Source organism: Lemur catta, chromosome 1 (genome assembly GCF_020740605.2).
Source record: "Lemur catta isolate mLemCat1 chromosome 1, mLemCat1.pri, whole genome shotgun sequence".
NCBI lineage: Eukaryota > Metazoa > Chordata > Mammalia > Primates > Lemuridae > Lemur > Lemur catta.
This window is the reverse complement of record NC_059128.1, coordinates 130100054-130122690: the sequence shown is the minus strand read 5'-3', so window position 1 is coordinate 130122690 and position 22637 is coordinate 130100054. Positions and strand designations below refer to the sequence as shown.

At 37.0% G+C, this 22637-nt stretch overlaps 1 protein-coding gene across 1 annotated transcript in view; it reads right to left on the bottom strand.

The window, feature by feature from the left end:
* Positions 1-4869: 4869 nt before the first annotated feature.
* Positions 4870-22637, bottom strand: part of MRC1 (mannose receptor C-type 1) — an 80821-nt gene continuing 63053 nt past the window's right edge. Inside the window, exons 22-30 of the mRNA XM_045534233.1 lie at positions 22302-22468; positions 19363-19465; positions 15123-15355; positions 12779-12944; positions 11837-11986; positions 8828-8941; positions 8113-8277; positions 6689-6730; positions 4870-5822 (exon numbers count right to left, since the gene is read on the bottom strand). Coding sequence (XP_045390189.1) covers positions 5572-5822; positions 6689-6730; positions 8113-8277; positions 8828-8941; positions 11837-11986; positions 12779-12944; positions 15123-15355; positions 19363-19465; positions 22302-22468 — 1391 coding nt within the window. The 3' untranslated portion in view covers positions 4870-5571. The remainder of the gene's footprint in view (positions 5823-6688; positions 6731-8112; positions 8278-8827; positions 8942-11836; positions 11987-12778; positions 12945-15122; positions 15356-19362; positions 19466-22301; positions 22469-22637) is intronic.

Here is a 22637-nt window from a genome sequence, read left to right as displayed (position 1 = left end):
CTTTAATTACTTCTGCAACATCCCTTCACAGAGCACCTGGACTTATGAGGCTTGAGTAACTGAGTACCATAGCTCCACCATCAACAAGCCACCTCACAAATGGCTTCTAGTCATACACCCATCATCCTCCATGCAAAATCACCCAACCTTAGCTGGAAGGTTGATGGCCAGATTTTACAGAGTGTCATTAGTGTGTCCTAATGTACCCAGGACCAAAGCATGTGGGAATTGAAGGAGAAACAAAGTTTAAACTAGTCTATAGCAATTCTTTCAATCATCAGAGTATAAAAAAGTAGAAATTTCAATTATCATCAATGCTTAGTCAAAATGGAAGGTCTGAGTAAAAAAATGGAAGGCATATGAGTGTCCATAATAGACAATTATTTTAAAATGCACATTTTTCTTTTTTTTTTTCTGTCTTGATGGGAATGTGGTATTGGAGGTTTATCAAATATGCCATTTTAACTGTAACTTGGAAAACCATCTTTGGAACATTTCAATTAAAACGATTGAAGAATTCTTCTATACATACTGGAAGACTCCAGATTTGGATGTATAGAAAGTATACCTTATTTTGTCATTTTAAAATTTATTGAAGAAGTAGGAGAAAATGCAAATAAGATTAATGGGAATATGAAACAAAGCAAAATAATAGCCATGAAACCAGTAGAAATTATTCTGAGGTCAAGAAGGAAATAGTAACAAGAGAGTTTTCAGATTATACCCAAAACAATAATTTATTATGAGAAAGAGATAAACTTCAAACTGAAACAGGGAAGAGACTCTTGGATTATATGGTAATTTAGTTAATAAAAAGAAGTCATATGAACATATTGGGAAAAGATTTACATTTTTAGCAGACTTGACACAAAATAACCTTATCAAAAACTCATAATATGCTGTTATCAAAATATCAATAAACTGATTAATGGGCATTGTGAGACAAAATAATAAACATAAGAAACCATGTTTGTAGCCAGGCATGGTGGCTCACACCTGTAATCCCAGCATTTTGGGAGGATGAGGTGGGAGGATCACTTGAGGCCAGGAGTTCAAGACCAGCCTGGACAACATAGAAAGACCCTGTCTCTACAAAAAAAAAAGTTAACTTCTAAAAATTTTTTAAAAAATCATGCAAAAACTGAAGTAACAAGGACACCAGTTAGCAGTCCAACAGACTTCACATACAGAGCCTATACTTACAAGGTTCTCCCTAGATAGAAGTTTACCGATGGAAATTTACCACTAAAATGGCCAAAAAGTAAAATTCTCCAACATTAAGACATGCCAGATTTTCTCAGACTCCAGCCAGCTACATATTATGGCCCATTCTTATACACATTTTTCAGCTAATAGACAAGTTACACCAAAAAACATTTAAAGCTCAAATGTCAACTCATAACTATAGCATTAACATATAAAGCCAAGTTCTCTATTTTTTTCTGTCTATTTTAAATCTGCTGACCTTCCTACTAGTGTTAAAATAAAACTCACTGTTTATAGTATTACTTATTCAAGGCTAGAGATTTTATTTTTCTTAATGATTCAGCCAATTCTAACTAAAATATAAACATTAAAAATTTACCCCAAAACTCATTTAAAACTAAAAAAGACTAAAAGAGATTTTTTAAAAAAATCAAACCTATGAAAATTGCTTTACCCAAAATTTTGGTCTACAACCTTCATTAGATTACCCAACAGGACAAATCAAATTTAGCCAAGCAAACAGTTCCAAATTTTCTCAAAAATATAATTTGGATCCAACCATCTTTTATAAACTGGTAAGTTTATATTACTCTTATGACTAAAATTCTAAAATAAAATCTATAAGAAAGATTCGATTTTTTTTGTTTCTCTGGAGAACTCTATTAAATGAATACAAGGCAAGTCTTATAGAAGTATGCTAGTGACTCAACTGTGTCTCCCCAAAATTTGTATGTTGAAGCCTTAACCCACATTAATTCAGAATTGTGGCTACTTATTGAGATACGGCCTTTAAAGAGGTGGTTACGTTAAAATGAGGCAGTGAGCATGCCCATCCTTATCGAAGGAGATGAGGACACAGTGAGACACCAGGGGACACACATACAGAGCAGCAGCCGTGTGAAGAGGCAGTAAGAAGGCGACTGTCTGCAAGCCATGGAGAATAGGCCTCAGAGAAACCCAGCCCTGCTGGCACCTTGATCTTGAACTTCCAGCCTCCAGAACTATGAGAAAATAAATTTCTGTTGTTTAAGCTGCCCACCTGGGGCATCAAGTTATGGTAGCCTGAGCAAACTAATAGGAAATATATCAGGAAGTTAATTACTAAAAATAATATGTAATTGTCCTCAATTTGTGATTTTTTTTTTAAGAGATGAAATCTCTCTCTGTCACCCACGCTGGAGCACAGTGGCACAACGGCACAATCATAGCTCACTGCAGCCTTGAACTTCTGGGCTCAAGCGATCCTCCAGCCTCGGCCTCCCAAGTAGCTGGGAGGGACTACAGGTGTAGGCAACCATGCCTGGCTAATTTTTTTTCACTTTTTATAGAGATGAGGTCTCGCTATGTTGCTCAGGCTGGTCTCAAACTCCTGGCCTGAAATGATCCTCCCATCTCAAGCCTCGTAAAGAGCTGGGATTGCAAGCATGGGCCACCACACCCAGCCTAATATTCTTTTTCTTAAAGAGGGGCCCCAAAAGTGTAAGGTCACTTCCCACACAACCTGGCTCTGCCCCTGCTGACAGCCCTGTCTCTCTCTCTCACTGCTCCATTAACACCTTAAACACATTCTACCGGCGTGTCCACCACCTGGTTGTAAAATGATCTTCTTGTGTGTCCAGACAACTACTAGACTGTGCTCTTCTTGTGGACAGGTCCTGGTTCTCACCGATTTCTGAATCTACAGGGGCTAGCTCAATGCCCGGCACATCTATTAGATGAAAGGATGGGTAAAAGTACAAGTGAATGCTGAAAAAGGATGCATCAAGTGTTTGCCAGTCTCTGCAGATATCCCCTTTATTTTTAGAATTCAAGTTACAGATGATTAACATTGTTTGCATTCAGCTTGGAAAAAATAGCCCTAAGACTCTTCCAGCTACTGAATCCTAATAAAAACCTGAAGCAAGTGCAAAGCCAGTGAGGAGAGCAACAACACTTAAACATTTAATTCCCAGAGAGAACTTCTGTTTAAAAAAAATAAAATACAATAAACTACAACTAAACACCAAATGAAATGAATAAAAGAAGACAAAAACCTCCTCTTTTCTACCCATACCTTCCCCCAAAAAATAAAGCCTTGATATTTTAGTATTATGTTTGCATAGGTTTGTAGATACACGTGCACATGACTTATCTCTTTGATTACGTGTTTGGGTGGATAATGTGAGAGTGTCAAATACAGTACCCAACAACCCTTTCAAACGCAGACTGTTTCCTGAAATGATAAGGCACTCGAGTCTGAGATCAATGTTGTTGGACATCCAAAATACTTTCTGTGAAAAGGCAGCTCCGAATTATGAGAGACTTGTGTAAGAAATTTGGAAACCATGCTCACTCATGTATTTCTTCTCAAATTCTCTCTTGTCTCTTGCGTAAAAATTATTAATACATGTGTGTGTGTATGTGTATGTGTGTGTGTGTATATATATATATGGAAAAGGACTTCTTTTTATTTTTTTTGAGACACAGTGTCACTTTGTTGCCCTGCCTAGAGTGAGTGCCATGGCGTCAGCCTAGCTCACAGCGACCTCAAACTACTGGGCTTAAGCGATCCTACTGCCTCAGCCTCCCGAGTACCTGGGACTACAGGCATGCGCCACCATGCCCGGCTAATTTTTTTCTCTACATATTTTTAGTTGGCCAGATAATTTCTTTCTATTTTTTTTTAGTAGAGACGGGGGTCTCGCTCTTGCTCAGGCTGGTCTCGAACTCCTGACCTCGAGTGATCCTCCCGCCTCGGCCTCCCAGAGTGCTAGGATTATAGGCGTGAGCCACCGCACCCGGCCAAAAAGGACTTCTTTAGTATAATTTATCACACACTGCTTTGACACTGCAGCCACTGTTTCCATCGGAACTTTTGCAAATGGAACATGCTGTATTCCTGCCAAGAAAATGAAAAGCAATTCATTTTCTGTTATTTGAGGTATAGAAGGGAGTTATTTGCGCTCAGCAGCCTTTCCAACAATTGCCCACTTCTCACTTTCTATTTCTTTCTAAGCTAGGGTATTGGACACTCCATCCTACCCCTTGTCCAACATGCTGCTTCTTAATCTTTTTCGAATGATGGACCTTCTTGAAAATACAGCTATTTTCTTCCCAGAGAAACAGGCACAAACACAAATAAACACATCATTTCGCATGCAATTTGGAGTCCTTCAAAGACCCCTTAATGCCATCCAGAGAGTCCTGGCCAGTGGCCCTGGGTAAAGAACTCCTGCCTATGGCAATCCCATAAGAAAGTAAAAAGATGGGCTGGCAGTGCAGTGTGGTACCTGTGTAAGATGTAAAAGCTCCAAAACATTTCATAATGTACCTAAAGTTTTATCTAAGACAAAATTTTTAAGCAAAAAGGAATGGTTAAAAGGAGGAAAGGATATTTAGAGTTCTAATTCCCAAAATTAGTGCCTTTGATTGTGGAATTCTGAATTGAGTCAATGTTATAGGGGAATATCTTAGAAAACTGAACAAATCATTACAGTAAAAAATGCATTTTATACACAATGTTTTAGCAACATATCTTTTCCAAAGAGACAAAGAGTTTAATTTAAAGGATTTCTTTACAAATAATATTGTCTACGAAGAAAGTTAAAGTATAAAGTGAATGGATAAATAAATCTCATTTAAAAGCAAATTGACACTTACCAAGATCACCAAAATGCAAATCTATTAAAAATAGACCGTGTCTTTAATGTTTATTTCACATTTATCTAAGTACATCCAGTTATTCCAAATTTACATTTTTATTTCACATCCTTGTATTCCTGATATACATATAACAGGACAGAGAACACATCTGCAATATTTAGCCTGTAAAACTCTGCTTGGGGAAAACAGGATTCTTGACTGGCTTATTCTGCTACACGTGTACAAATACAATTCTAAATAACTGGGGTGGAAATCAACTGGTAAAAGAGAAAACCGACTAAATTTTTATACCACCAGAGGTTATTTATACTTAATTTTTCAAACAGTCTTCTAATTGTTGAAATACAGTTCAATAGGTAACATATCTTTGGGTGCTCCTTAAAATATTTCAAGAGGCTTCATTGGTTGTTTCTACAGCTCTTCTGATTACTGCATGAAATTGACACTAGCTACATATCCGCAATACTTAACTGTTGGCATTGTAATGCTGTGTATTTCACTATGATTTTTTGAAAAGTGGTAATCAACATTATTATCCCTCTTTTGTAAAAATATCTTGCCAGCTAGAAAATGAACAATTATTTCTTCAATTAGGCAAAAGAAAAGGACAGAGCAGTACAATACAGTACTAATTTTAAAGGAAACAATCACATTGAATTAAAGAATTTAAAATTTTAATTACAATTTTATGAAATTCAAATAGATCAAGATCACATGGTGACACTAGAGGACTGCGTGTTCATTCTGTTCAATGTTGCCCATGAGATCTTTCGTATCGCTAGTTCCTGAACCTGATTGACTGTTAAAATAGAGAGTGTTTTCAAAGGCACCCTCTTGAGGTAGGTGCACACGTCTTCTCTTGTAGAAGAAATAGGCGGCGAGGCCAGCACCCATTAAAATAAGGAGGACCACGACAACGACGGCTCCTGCCACGTTGGAAGAGGGTTTGGCAGGATCCATCTTCCTTGAGTCAGCTATAAATAAGTAAAATCAGTGAAAATACAGAGGAAGACAGAAGGTCAAATCCAATGGAAAACAATACAACTTTCCTTGTCGAAACACTAACGTGCATGAATAGTCTATCAAGTGACACTTGTCAAACAGAAATGTAAGACCTGAAAACAGTCCCTATGACATAAAGGATTACAAAGAATGTTTAGATGATTATTCAGTTGCGAGAATACTTCATCTGCCTATGTAGCATTGAGCTAGTTCACCAAAGTTTTTAAACTACGTAAGCCTTGCTTCAAAATAACTTAAGGCTGCTTACAAATAACATTATAGGAAGATAAACAGAATAGTAATAATGATGATAATACTTAAAAGCATGTCAAAAAATTCGAAAAACTAGAAAATAAGCATAGTGGAAATTTGAACTCACAGGTATAATTAGTAAACAAATAGCATCCATGGAATTAATAAGGGGGTGACAGTTAAGCCACAAATCTCACTTTGAGTTTTTTAGCAGCCAACAAAATGAGTGAAATAGGATCAGTTACCTAATTCAAATTGTCTACAAAAATTAAAACAAAAAACTTTGCTAAGAAAAGAAAAAACCCACAGGGATTCTTGAGGGAAATTTCTTCCATGGGTTCTCATAAGGCAACTCTTCATAACAGAGCAAAAAGAAAAAATGCCTTCAATAACTTCTATGGTAAAAACACCAATCTCACTCCAAGGCCTGTTTTTCTAAAGTATCCTTCAAGGCAGGTTGATGACGCAATGACCCAAAGGTCGAGCAAATGGACTGAGAGGAGTCAGAAGAGATCATGATGGCTTTTAAAACAAACTGTATGCATGTAGTATTAACATAGAACTTGAAATTTCATCACGGTCTTACCTTTTGTTGTAATTAATGTATGAGTAGGTTCGGCATCAACAACTGTTTGTAAAAAAAAAAATTAATTAAATATTTATAAAAGCCCAGAATAATTGCATATAGATAGTAAATATTATTTGGGTCACAAATACATGGAGTACTCCATTTTTGATTTACGGTGATATGATATGATATAGTATGATATAATATGATAGAAAAAAATCTTTATCCATGTATCTGTCTGTCTACCTATTATCTATCTATGCTATAGCAGCATCTTATAGCTGTATGGCAAGTTTGAATACATTAGAAGATCTGAAAATGTGATTCTCCCAGTTGGATTTGAGCCACTTATACCCTTAAAATCTACCCAGTCTACACATAAGTAAAGCATTCTAGGCTAAGGGTTTTGAAATTGGCCCACTGAAGTGTTACAAAGTATTTGAATACAAAGTAAAGACTCCAACATTGCACCAGAGGGTGGGGTGTCAGAGCAGAGTTAAAAAAAAAGACAAAAGACCTGCACTATTTTAAAATGGTAGAACCTCCTGGGACAACAGGGTTAGTTTATCTAATCCATTTATTTAAATCTATTACCTAATTAATAATTTTATTTCTTGGGAAGGATATTAGGCGAGATGGAATGGTGACAAAATATCATTATGGTCCAGATGATGGGGCCTCATGAGCATTGAACACTATTAATTCCCCCAATCCCTTCCCTTTCCTGGTCTCATACTCAACCTCAAAAGGAGATTGAATTAGTCTATGACTCATTCCATAATCAATTCTTTTTTGTTGTTTGTTTTTTAGAGACAATCTTGCTCTGTTACCCAGGCTAAAGTGCAGTGGCATCATTGTAGCTCACTGTAGCCCTCAAACTCGTGGGCTCAAGCAATCCTCCTGCCTCAGCCTCCCAAGTAGCTGGGACTACAGGCACACACAACCATGCTTGGCTAATTTTTAAAATTTTTTTCTAAAGTTGGGGTCTCACTATGTTGCCCAGTCTGGGTCTTGAACTCCTGGGTTCAAGCAATCTTCCCACCTCGGCTCCATAACCAATTCAGATTCCTCCCCAGAACCCTGGCCTCTTCTGGTTTGGGCTGGTGATTACTTTACCCACTTTCCCCTTTCTGTAGCAAAGCATAGTAGAAAGGCACTCCCGACTGCTTACAGCTTGGCAAATCCATATGCATGGATATCCCATTATAAATGTACTGATAAACCAAAATCATTATGTCACCTAAGCAAACAGGGAGTATCTCTTGCTCACTCAGAGCTGCAGACAGCAATGGATCACCATGGCATGATGGATGTTCACTGACAAAAGGAAAATGCTTGCAATAGCTCTGTAATCACGCTATCATCCCACACCTGATATCTTACTATTTGAAAGAAATGATGGCCAGGGAACATATGCACCACATGACAAACCTCTTACTTACTTTTTGGTCTTTTACAAATATATCCTTTGTAGGAAGAACAGTGAATATTGTTCCAAAACCCAGAAGACGCATACAAAACAACACAATCATTGCGTTCACCAGAGGGATCTCCTGTGTTCCAGTTGACAAAGGACACTGGATTGTTGTTTGCCCAGAGCCACATCCCTGGTCATCACATAAAACCAATAAAAATAAAAGTTAAAAATAAGCCATCTTAAACTTAGGTTCAGCTTATTTGTGCAAAATTTCTAAGCATATTATTTCATACTAGAATCAATGGTCATTTAAAACCAAGCTTTAACAGGCAAGACTATAATGACTATTACAGGGAAGGAAACCAGGAAGAATACATTCATTATATAGATTTAATTGAAAATTTATTTCTAATTAGTACAAATATTTACACTTATCTTTCCCTAGCTTTTTTTTTCCTGGCCTCTTCCCCCCAAAAAAAAATAGAAAATGTTTTTTTTTAAGGTTCTTAAACTAACTTAGCTATAGAAGATATTTTTTAACTAGCAACTTTGAGGATAGCATAATATGAAAGTCATTTAAACTTTCAGTTCTTATCTCAAATAAAAATATGAGTTTGTATTTTCAAACTCATCACCAATTAATCATTATTTAAGGCAAGACTTTCTGGAAATAAAACCTTGTTTTACATACAACATTTTGAAACACCTGTGATGAAATAATTGTTCTGCAAAAAAATTACCTTCAATATTTCTGTATAATCCAATCCAAAAATTGGTTTTACTTTTCAGTGGCTCAACTTGATATGACAGAAAACTAGACTCAGCGGCACTTTCGATGGAAACCAGAGAAGAACCTGAAAGTATAAAAGATCAAATATAATGGATGTATATTTAAGTAGCTGAAAATATTTTTGTAAACAATATTGATAGTAAGAGCAAGAAAAATCAACTCTTCTTAAGGGGAGGAATTTCAAAGAGTGGACGTTTTTCTTTTCAGAATTTTAGTTTCCATTCTGAAAACATGGTTTTTAAAGCATCATTTGAGTCCAAGCACTGAACTAGTTCCTGCAGAAAATTCAAAGATGAATAGGACATAGAACATGTCTTAAGAAAGTTATGGTTTGGTGGCCAGTAATAAGTTGAGAGTACAAAGGAATATTATAGAAGAGAAATTAAGTACAATATGCTATGGGCATGTCAAATATTCACTTTAGGTGAAGCAACTAAAAGGGAGGATAAAGGAAATAGAATTTAAATAGAGGGGAGCACAGGACTTCAAGTAAAAAGGATAGAAAATAGTTCTAGGAAGAAGAAGTAGTAAAAGGAAAGGCAAAGAGAGAGGAAAGCATAGAACTTCTTCAGGAACAGAGATGGCTTGGTTTGATGGGAACATAGCACCAATCTGGTCAATGGGCCAAAAAAGACATGGGTTAGGTCTACCTGCAGAAGAAGGGGATAGATAGATATTTAGGGCAATGTGGTGATAAAGAATACTTAGTTTTTTCAGGCAGCAGAATGATGCAATGTACTATAGGACTATTAATCCAGCTGTTACATATGGAACCATTCAAGGTAAGGAGAGGAAACTGGAAGACCAGATAGGTAACTACGGAAGTGACAACCCACATTAGATTGTGTCAGCATTTGATTCGATTTTTTTGTTTTGTTTTGTTTTTTCCTCTTCTCCTTGCTTTTTTCTCTCTTTTTTTAATTTCAGTATATTACAGGGATACAAATGTTTAGTTACATATATTGCCTTTGCCCTGCCCAAGTCAGAGCTTCAAGCTGTCCATCCTCCAGACGGTGCGCACTGCACCCATTAGGTGTGTACATACCCATCCCCTGCCCAACACCCAATGAGTTACTACTATATGTGCACATAAGTATTGATCAATTAATATCAATTTAATGGTGAGTACATGTGGTGCTTGTTTTTCCATTCTTGTGATACTTCACTTAGTAGAATGGGCTCCAGCTCTATCCAGGATAATACAAGAGGTGCTATATCACCATTGATTTTTGTGGCTGAGTAGTACTCCATGGTATACATATACCATGTTTTATTAATCCACTCATTTATTGATGGGCACTTGGGTTGTTTTCAACACAAGAGGTGCTAAATCACCATTGCTTTTTGTGGTTGAGTAGTACTCCACAGTATACATATAACACATTTTATTAATGCACTCATGAATCGATAATTTTGTAGTAAAAATCTATAGCTTTTTAATAATAACCAATACCTCCTTTTAAAGAATTTCATGCTGAACATTTTGCTTTGGACTTTACAAACATTATCTCATTAAATTTTTACAACCACCTCATTAATAGGTACTCTGGTATCCCATTTTATAGATAAGGAAACTAAAGCACAGAGGATAAGTCATTTGCCAAGATCCTGACACCAGCAGAGGGCAGAGTCATGGTATGATCCAGGCTTTCTGAACCTTGAACACCTGCTCTTAACCATGTGCCTGTTTTCCATATTACTGAGTTCTGGTTTATTCCTTTAATGCCTGTTTTCCCTGCATGATTCCATAATCCATCATTAGGTATATTTTATAGACATTTGTCACTTTGAAATATCTGTTACCTATTTTGAGAATGAAATAAGAATCGTTCATTTCATTTACTGGAAAATATAGTCACCTAAAATTGAAACAAAAGTTTCTACATATTCATTGCATTTTTTTTTAAATACTAAGTAACATGAAGAAAAACACTTTTTTAAACTATAAAAGTCTAAAGCAGACATCAGGTAGCATCGTTGGAAATGACTGATTTTTATCCTGGCACATGACCGTTGGATGAAGAACCCGGAGTTAGGGCATAAGAAAAACGTAGTAAAAATAATTCGGTAAAATATTTAGTGGGATTGAACTAAGTGGCTCTTACATTCACCCTAAAAAGTTAACTTTGTTGGACATTTTTTACTTCAGGGAGAAAATCATTCACATCTTCATCGTGCCTATTTTGGTTTAGTTTTGTTTTTCTTCACAAATACAATAACCAGATATACTTTTCTATTAATGGTGAAACAAAATGGTTCCCTTGTAAAGTCTGAGCTCATCCATCATCAGAGGCAAGTACAACACTGTGTGTAACTGAGAAAGAGAATCCTAACAATTTAGAACATGAGGGTAGAAAGAAAGAAATACTTGCTCAGCAAATAATCTTTTTCTACTTGAATTCTCTAAAATATTGATGCTAGAAAGTTAGAAATTACATTTGGGGAACATCATATTGACCATACACTGTTACAAAACCATTTAAAAAAAAAAAAAAAAAGGGTATTTTTACATTACTTGTGGGTTTTTTTTTTTTTTTTTTTTTTTTTTGAGACAGAGTCTCACTCTGTTGCCCGGGCTAGAGTGAGTGCCATGGCGTCAGCCTAGCTCACAGCAACCTTAAACTCCTGGGCTCAAGCGATCCTCCTGCCTCAGCTTCCAGAGTAACTGGGACTACAGGCATGTGCCACCATGCCCAGCTAATTTTTCTATATATATTTTTAGCTGTCCAGATAATTTCTTTCTATTTTTAGTAGAGACGGGGTCTCACTCTTGCTCAGGCTGGTCTCATACTCCTGAGCTCAAACAATCCACCTGCCTCAGCCTCCCAGAGTGTTAGGATTACAGGCGTGAGCCACCAGGCCTGGCCTTACTTGTATTTTTAATGTAGGTTGTTATTAGTGTCACAGGACTCCAGAATAGATGATGATGAAATTTTCTTTTAGGAAATGTGACACTTACCCATTCGAAGACATTCCAGAGAAGCTTGGCCCCAGTTCCTTGTATATGAGGACTCGATGTAGTAGCAGTGACCGTGGAAAGGAATCCACGCTGTGTGCGATGACTCTGGGCATCTGCCGGGCAGTTGGGGGGGCTCAGTGGCAGGGATTTCTGTTACAAAAAAGGTATTTAAAATAAAACAAAATCAGAAGTCTCTGCTGTAGGTAGAATATTTCAGTGGCTAAGGAAAATTTTATCACCTATCATTACTAAAAAAAAAAAAAAATAACTTCCAATGGTTATCATTTGGAACTACCAGTTTTATTACTGGGTTTTCTTTTACTTTATCATTTTTTTTTTCATTTTAAATACATTTCAATAGAATGCACTATGGTATTGTAGCAATCAATCACATTCATAATTAAGACTATAGTTCTATAGATACCTACAAAGATAAGTGTTGAAAAGTCACTCCAAAATAATTTGTAATTTTCCAGCCATTCTTTTCCTTTTCTGGAATCCTAACCCATATAATCCCTTCTTAACTATTAATGACACCTGTGATATAACTAAATGCTATTGCTAAAATTCTAGAACTGTGTCCATAATATCACTGATTCTGATGAATCTACATGCATTCTGATACAATTCTTTTGCTATGGATATGTTATCCACATCAAAAGTAAGCATAATTTCCTAGGGAATCCGTTATCATAGATTCAGAAGATAACCTCAATAATAAACATTCAGAGATTTATTAAACCCCAGAAATAAAGAGAATTTTCTATTGCCATGATTTTGATCTACGTATGGCGGTTTATAGCTAAGACGGTCTTTGGTTAGATGAAGGAATATGTTTTATCTTATTCTTAGCTATCCAACATTTAGTAATATCAACAGGGGTATGTAGTAGCTTCTTCAGAAAATTTCAGATCCCCCAGTGGTTTTCATATGTTCATTTACCGTCTGATTTTTTGCAGAGAAAATAAAAACTTTCATTGCAATGTGCTGTCTTCCAGTAGCCATCAAGGTCAATATAAACGCAGGCTGATTTCAGCTTGGGCTCGTCGGCGGCCCAGTTAGTGTACCTTACCCTCCATTTATCAGTCCACACGTACTCATTGTTGGTCTGCAAGAACAGAAACCACCGTGAACATGGAGCCCTGCCTCACTTAGAAAATACCAAAAGAACCAAGCAAGGAAGAAAGAGCATATTTAAGGCTGTGATTTGACACAGAATTTTGAACATCTGAGAATAAAAGGAACCTTATAAATAATTTCTATCAATTCACATTCAGTAAATGTAGCCTTTTTGAAAAATAATGATTTCTTGGAGATTCCCAAGAATACATCCTTCGAAGAAGCTGTTTTAAAAAACACTGACTAAAAAAAAAAAAACAAACTATGTCTTATTGCATAAAATTCTCTTTTTTTCAGGCTCTCAGGGCAAAAAATAAAGTTTTATCTTTATAATAAATAAAATATTTTTTATATAAATGTTGAAGTTATAATAAAAATTAAGTAATTTTCATTAGATGCATGGATCCTTGAGAAAAACACTCATCTCTTTTGATCTTCTCATTGTTCTGTGCAGAAACAGCACCAATGATAAATGACTTAGTTAAGGTCACATGGGTAGTCAACATAAGAGCCTAGGTCTCTTGGTTTCTAGTTAGGTGAGTTTTCAACAATATGAATCGTGATGTCATCTTTTAAAAAAGCAGATTGCTTTCTTCCATTTGCACACTTAGTTCCTTATTTTTGTATTAGTACAAACTAATTGGTAACATCAAAAATATTATTTATCAATAATATCCTTTTAGCCATCTAAAAGAGATTTTAACAGGTAATGCCTAAGAACAGATGATAATTAACATTAATCAGAGATAACTGAATTTTTAAAAGATTCAAACAATTATCCCCCTTTTAACTGCATGATGTAATTTACCAAGCCAATTACCAAAAAGCCATCGACAAAATCAAAAGTTATGTGTTATCTCAAGTTAGAATTACGTAGTTTTCTTCCGTGTTTAATCAAATAATGCTTGCATAATCATTAACTCCATAGTCATGAGGAAGATACTAATATTGTTTGTCAGAAGTATTGGTAGAGTAGAAAACCATTTAATCTTTTAAAAAATAAATAAAAGCCTGTTTTGAACTCATAGAATTGTGAACATGTCTGCAAGAGGGAAATGAATGATTTATCAAACAACTTAATTATTCAAAACATAGTCAATGGAGACTTAAAAATGTCTTGCCTAAGTTTAATCACAGAACTCATCATAAAACTACTTACTTTTACATATTCACTTCCCTACTTGGGAAATACTCATTGCACTAAGTGTAAATTTCTATCTCTGAACCACCGCTTTGGAAGCTCCCTAAAATCTGACACTGACCTACTTTCCAGTTTTACCCCCTTCTGTCTTTTTCTCTCTTCCTGACACTCCTTCTTTATGTTCCGCCATCCCAGACTATACCTACAAAGTTTGATTTTCTCTGAGAAACTCTCCTGGTTTTGGTCCTCCTCCCCTGCCCCAACTGGTCCCTTTTCTCTCTTTCTATTAACTCTTTGTATATATTATACTTCTATTGGATATTTCTGGTATTATCTCTTAATTACTTGCTGACATACCTATTTCTTCTACTAGAAAGTTTCCTGGTTGACTAGCTAGATGGATGGATAAAGGGAGGGTAGTTGACTGACAAGGCATCAGAGAAGTCTCATTTTAGGAATATTTTGGTGACTCTATCACCATTCTTAGGTCCTCACCCCACCCCATCCTCTGCTATCCTTTCTTTCTCTGTTATAGTATTTAGGGAATTGACTGCAATGAAATATTTCTCACACATGGATGGAAGCTTCACCATCTTAGGACCTATAAATAACTCTAGAATGGCTCGTCACAAAAAATAAAAAATATCCCCATCACCAGCCACTATGTCCCTGAGCTGCTTTCTTCATTCCCGTGGCATAGTTGTAATCCTGACACTGGAAAGAGATCTAAGTGAATCCAGAAAACTGTTGAGATCCAGAATATGATTTTCATAGTCAAAAGCAGTAAGAGACTTAATAGTAGTTAGATAATTCTTAGTTTGATTTCTGACACACATCAAGAGCTGGCCAGATCCCTGAAGGTGTCGGATCCTTGAAAGATTGAGTCTTACGCATGTCAGTACCATTCACATTGCTCAGCACTGTTCCTTACAAATAACAAGTGTTCAACAGGACGAACAGAAAGAGAATCATATCCAACCACAATTTATCAATCATGTCAAGTTGCATGTGTTTCCAGCATCTTACCAAGTTACTGTTCAGGGCAATCCACACAGGTTCCTTCAATGTTTGCATTTGCATCCACACAAATGCATTACTATAGGGATCCAGAATGCTGGCAATAAGGGAGGTGTGAATTTTGCAATAGTTCTCTGCTTCATGCCACTGAAATTTAAATTTCATGAGAGAATAGCTGCTTTTACCATATTTAATAAAGCCATCTGTTGGAACTGTGGCTGGAGCATTAGGCAAGGACGGGTCTAGAAGTAAAAAAATTATTTTCATTACCATTATCAAGAAACATTAATTGAGTACCCTTGGTACATGACGACCATATCATATCCACCATAAAAATAATCAGAATAGTGTAAATCCAAACTTTCAGGCATTAAAAATATTTTCATAAGCCACTTCACACCAAAAAACAAAGCTTTCTTTTTTAATCAGTATGCCTGATTAAATTAAATAATTTCCAAAGTGTATTTAGAATATTAAGGTAGATATATAATCAACTTTCTCAACTAAAAAAAAGTATCGCAAATTCAATATAATCTAGTATCTGGATGAAAGAAAAGCCACAGTTAAATGCCACAAATTAAAGAACATTGATCATTGTGTCACTACTAATCTTTATTTTTCCATCTCAGTCAAATGTCAATGCCAAGATCAGTCTTTCTCCCCTACCCCCCTACATTTGTTCCACTCCATCCATGAGTTTGTGTCTCTTTGACTGCACCTGTGAGTAATGCACCTTCAGGGGACTGGTTTAGGCTCTGCAATGAAGCCGTTCAGAAGTCCCTGGTTCATCTAACATCGATCACAAGATTAAGCCTCACTCCTGATGATTCCCTATGCCCTTCAACTGGGCCCTCCATATCTTATCCAAATTGATCCAGGAGTTGGAGCCCCTATAAGCCAGAGTTTGCTTCAGCTTCTATCTTCCCTCCGCAACCTCCTGGCATGGGTTTCTCATCACTGCATTACGCCCACCCATTCTCAGGGCCACTTCATGTCAATATCACAGCGAAGCACTTGTTTCCGTGTGATGCTGATGCCATAGGACAGAGGTCCACAAACAAGAGCCAGAGGATAAAATCTGGCCTGTTGTCTGTCTCTGTAGTCCTGAGCTACAAAGGCTTTTAAATGGTTGGGGAAAAGTAGGGGAATCAAACAAGAATAATACTTCAGGACATGTAAATATTGTATGAAATTCAAATTTGTGTCCACAAAGTTTTATTGGGATACAGCCACATTCGTGTGTTTATATACTGCCTCTGTCTGTCTATAACCACAGGAGAGTTGAGTATTTTCAACAGAAACTGGATGGTCCACCAAGTCTAAAATATTTACAATCTGGTTCTTTTCCCTGGCCTAGGGATGTAGATATCCTTGCCTGTCAGTTTTTGTCTTGGCCACTTTTCCAAGGTGCGTTACTTTATACAAACTTGACTCAGCATCTGCCTTGTTCTACACTACAGAAGTGCCGAACTTTCTTTTGATCGTGACAGCGACACACACAGTAACTTTATTTCAGCAAAAGCAAAGGCATCCTCCCCTCTCTCCTGCCGTTGCTGCCCTCTTGTGTTGCTATAATATCATTAAACCAGGAGATCCCAGCCGGGAGCCTTAAAATGCTACAGCCTGGCTGGAATTGAACAATTTCACAATTTCCCAGCTTTGGGAGATCTGGGCTTGCCTTAATGCCATTAAAAAATGCTTGGGCCATTCAAGGCGACAAATGAAGTTTGAGGTAAAGCTAAAAGAAAAACATTTCATGGAAGGCTATATACAACTAGGGAACTTAGCTCTTCTGTCCAATTTGCTTGTTTATAAAAACACTCATTTAAAAAAATCATATGATAAAAATGAAAATATTGAAAGATTATTTCTAGGTGGTCAGATCACAGGAAGTTTTTTTCTCTTCTTTATGTGTTTCTGTATTTTCTAAAATTTTATCAAACAATATGCTTTACATAATCTTTAAAATAGTGTTTGTTTCTTTATTCTAAAGATTTTATATATATATATATATATATAGATGTGTATATTTGTAGAGGTTTTAAACACAGAAAACTATAATGAAGGAACTAAAGTCTTCATAATCCCACTCTCTGAAGATAACTACTATTCCCATTTTGATGCATTTCCATATTGATGCATTTTTTAATTCTTTTTTTCTAAGGAGGTGGGGGTTGCTAGTGTTTTTTGATCATTTATAACTTATAAAATTTCATATGCTGTGTTTTTTCAACTTTAATATTGTGAACCTTTCCTTAAGTTATTAAAAATTTGCAAACTACACCAGGTACAGCAGCTCACACCTGTAATCCTAGCACTTTGGGAGGCCAAGGCAGGAGGATTGCTTGAGCCCAGGAATCTGAGACCAGCCTGGGCAACATAGCGACACCTCTATCTCTAAAAAATAAAATAAAACAATTGGCTGGGTGTGGTGGTACATGCCTGCAGGCCCAGCTACTTGGGAGGCTGAGGCAGGAAGATCTCTTGAGCCCAGAAGTTTAAGGCTTCAGTGAGCTACAATCATGCCACTCACTGCACTCCAGCCTGGGGGACAGAGGAAGACTCTATCTCTTAAAAAAAAAAATTTGCAAACTACTGGCAAAATATTCTATCACTTATGTTTATAAAAAGAAGAAAAAGATTTTAAATAAGCTTATCAATCACCATTCATTCCTACAAGGAGTTTTCCCCCTTGGCCTAAAGAACAGAGGTATAGACAGCGTGCTTGGTACTACTGATGGCCTAAGATTCTTGTGCTGTGGGGCACAGTACAAAGAGAAAAGTGACAGGACCTTGGGACAACTTTTGGATTAGGAGAAGGTTAGAATTTCTGCAGTTCTTATCAATTAGCCGAAAATATGTTATGTGATTTTTAGTCATTGTAATGATTTGACATTAGTTCTCTGATTCTCCCAAAAGTATAGAAAAATCTATTAAGTCTGAGAAAACAAGTACCTTCCAATTCAAACTCATCCTCTAAGAGCTGTAGGCAAGATGACACCAACGCTACCCACCCTCCATCCTCATGTCTAATCTATTTTTAAATTTCTAACCCTTTTACGTAGTGAGACATTTTTATTCCAGTTGCACTAGAAACTAAAATGTGTACAACAACCATCATCTTGATTTACAGTAAATATCCACATGCTCCATGTCATTTTCATTTAACCACATTCAAGCTTCCTAAGATGAAAAAAACAACCCTCAAATCAGATACCTACATTTTTTAAGGCACAGAATACAGAGCAGATAATGAGGCTCATATGATGCTTTGTGCCAATGATTCAAGAATAAAAATTGGAGTTGAATTGAGGTGTTCCTACTGTGCTGTGACATTTAAAAAAGGTGCAGGTAGGTGTTAGAACTCAGAAAACAATACCCCAAAATGAAGGCCTCAGAAGCAATCTCAGAAGCAAAAGTTTTTCTCTGACCTTTTCCTGCCCTCCTGTCTCTCAGTCCCATTCTCCCCCAAGGCTGACCCCAGAGACTAGAATCCTTCTATCCCATGGAGTTCATAGACACAAGGGCCCCTTTTCTCCAAAGCCAGCCATAAAACCTAGAAATATTACTCTAACCTCCTTCCCTCACCTCTCTGTGTAAAAACTGGCCATAAAAAAATTATCTGACCTAACTTATTTGACTGTAGGTCATAAAATCCCCCCCATTCCAGAGAGGGTCCTGCCCCACACCCAGAAGGAAGGATGCTGCACACAGAGGCCGAGAAGAAATCTAGACAGACAGGCCTTGCTCGGTTAGATCAGACCCTTGTTGTCCAATCATATTTCTACACAGCTGCCTGGACTTTGTTGAACCTACGTATAAAAATGGACAGTTTCCCCTGCACCTTTGGGTCTTCACTCTGAAGGCTCCTGTGTCATGTAAAACCATGACCAAACACATTTGTGTGCCTTTTCTCCTATTAATCTACCGCTTATCAGTGATTTCCAGTGACCTTTACAGGGTGAAGGGGAAGTTTTTCCCTCAGCTCCTACGTAGGCAAATGTTCCAGATTTCTAACAAAATTAGGAAGAGTTTCAACATCAAGTTTAATCTGCACAGGGTTGCCTGCTAATGAATGAGGGAGCAGACTCATGAGCAAAGTATAGAAAATACCACCCTTTTTGTCTGTCACAGGCTCCCATGCATTAAAGTGAGAATCACATTTATTGCTGTGCAAAGGAATGATATATTTTTTAAGTGCATGTAAAAACCCAGCTCTTCCAGGCAGATGAGGTTTGGTAGAACTTACCAGAAGGTGTATGGCATATGTAGCCACGCTTACTGTCACAGGTGTCGTCCATCCATTTTCCTGCTTCGTTCGATTTGCCTCCGATGATAACCACACAGTCAGCCTGTTTATTTACAGAGAAAGAAAAAGAAAACAAGTGTGAATGAACAATTATTTAAGTCAATTTATTAACACACCAGAAAAAAATCTCTCATTGTCCCTACCTTCCAAATTTTAATATCATCCTAATTTATGGTATGTTCAATCCATCATTACTTTCTACCCAACTGTACCCACTTTCCATGCAGAGCCCCCACATTTGAACTCTTGCTATCTAAATTGAAAACCAAACAGATTTGGATAAATTTTGGAGATAGCCCTGAGAAACTTTGCTGTCAGAACTTGTATTCATTGCTATCCAAACTTAGAAACCAAAGAAACCAGGAAAATACAGTATTCTCTCCATACGAATTCTCACTATCTAAACCCAGAAGTAGGCACCCTATTACTAAAGGGAAATGAGCACAATCTCTATTTTTCATTGCTAACTTAATTTATGAAAGCATTATTCAAGAATCAGAGCTCATTGTGAGTATAGCTAGAAAGTTTCACACCTTATTTATAGTCTTATAGGGGAGTACGCCAGGGCTAGAAAAATACTGTATTCATTTGGTTGTGAATGTGTTTGCAATTCCAAGATTCCACAGGAGAGTCTATCAGCCAACAGTCAACCCGAAAAGTTATAAAACCTGCTTGAGTGTTCATCCAGTGTCAGATGAAGATTTTGATTATAACATGTGCCGGTCTTTTGTAACCTATCATTAATAATAATTATAGCTTATAATTATTATAGCTAACATCTGACACTGTTCTATGTACTGTACATGCATGAATTCATTTAAATTCACACCCATCCTATGAGGTAGGTGATATGATTGTGCCCATTTTACAGATGAGAGAAATGAGGCAAAGGGAAGTTAGATAACTTGCCTGAGGTCATACAGGCAGTAAGCGAAAGAGTTAGGATTCGAACCCCAGCCATTCAGGCTCCCCGCAGCCTGCCTGCCAAACTACACAGTACTGCTGCCCCATGAGCGAGGAATGCCTGGTGCCCTGGGGGCAGGAGGCCTCCCCGGCTTCTTGTTAATAAAGTGCAACACAGAAAGGGAAGATTGGGTATTGTTTTTAAGGGAGGTACCACCTGGAACTTCTCCATTGTGCCACAAGGAAGAGAGTTAGGCCAGCAAGCCAAGGGCGCAGAGAAGAAAGATGGAAAGAACCTACATCTTTGATAATATTGAAGAGATGTATTGTATTTCACCCATTTTAAGACAAACATTTCTCACATATTAACCTTTCTATGATGAGATATGCATACCATAATCAGTATGTCAGAGGTTAATGGGCAGCTATTCATTTTTAGTGGCACACACAATAACAGTGAATTTTTCAGTCAATGGTATGTTAGATGCAATGACATATTATAATTAGCCTTTCAGACTCTGGACTTTTTGTTATGGGGATAATACAATTTCTTTACTGTTTAAACTGGTTGAGCTGTGCTTTTCTTTGATAGTCAGTCTGGATACATACTCGTCCCTCTATAGGACTGAGTTGCCCCTGCTGTCACCGAGCTATATGGGAGTGGTTAGGGGTATGGACGCAGTGACCAGCTTCCGAGAATTTCCTACAGGTTCAAGGTCACGGACTACCCCATTGGCTACACCTGGCCCAAGTCTTTTAGGAGGTTGGTTTTTGATCATTTAAGTTGCACCTCAATCTTATTCATTTCCCCTTCCTTTTGAAACTTACATATATGAAAAATGCACACTTAGACTATACACTCTCTTTCTGTCTCTCTCTCACATACACACACACAGACACACACACATATACACACATCCTTGTCAAGCTCACACAGAACATGCACCAAGACAGACCACATTCTGGGCCATAAAACACACCTAAACATATTTTTTTTAAAAAATAGAAACCATACAAACTATTCCCTAAGACCACAATGGACTTAAATTAGAAATCAGTAACAGATAGCTGGAAAACCCCCAAATACAGAGAAACTAAAGAAAATGTTAAGTCGGTAATAATATACCAGTAGTGATACAAAGATCACAAAAAATAAAGTGACTGTATTTGTCTGAATAAATACAGTGGCATAAGTGAAATGTCACTGTGGAGTGAGCACAGCTTGGACCCATCCTCTGAGCTATGGCTAATCCCAGCCTAAATTCCTGGTACCATTATTTTGTCAACCTCCCTGCCTCCAGCATCCTTGTCCTATGAGCCTCAACTACCAGGCACCCTCCATCCTACATTCCAAAAGTTCTCCACTCATCCCCGTTTCCCTTTTGGGGAATATATATTCCCTATATTATTCTGCCTCCAAATCTCTGCTCTACTCCAGAAAAACATGCTTTACAAAACAAGCATGTTTCCACCACAAAACACATACCAGAAATTTTCTCCCACTCTCTTTCCCTAACTGTATGTAATCCTCTCCATTTTTCAAGTCCCCAAATTGTAATGAAACATTATATGTGTTTTTATTTCATTTTGTAAAATATAAACTTTGTATGTTTACACGCACTATGAAAAAGTCTAGGAGTAAACTCAACAAAAAATTAAGTGGTTTTTTTTTTTTTTTTTCTGGATGGTGAGAGTACAGATTTTATTTCAAGTGTTTGTTCTGACTACAAGTTAAGCTCAGAATGGAACTGGGTTTCCCTACTTGTCACTACGGCCACTTCCCCAAGCCAAAGAGTTCTTAACTAAATTGATACCCCTTCCCTCAAGGTGGGCTCAGTCTAAAACAGTTAAAATCTGGAAGAATGGACCAAATCAAGGAGTACTCTGGTAAATTTCTCACAGAAGATTAATCAATAATATGATGGCCCTATGCAAGCTGATAGTGTAGAGAGAGGTGACCCGAAACTGATATTTACATCTTCATAAGAAAGACTGCTTCTTCTTCCGCCAGGGTAACCTTTCCCCCAGTTGGTATAATGAACTCCTCGCCCATCCGTCCAAAGGAACGTGTGTTCTGAATTGACATCATTCAGCCCGATCCAGGCATTAAAAGTGGAGTCTTTCATGTGATAGGTAAGAAATGCTGAAAGAAAGTTTCACAAAATAATTTTAAGCTTCGAGGGCTGGTACTCAAAACGGTGAAAACTATTTCAAATAGAAGAATGTCAAAACACTGAGCATGTGATTCATGTCTTTATCGCTATTTAAAAGCACTTATCGTGAAAACAAACACATTCTAAACTTAGCATTGT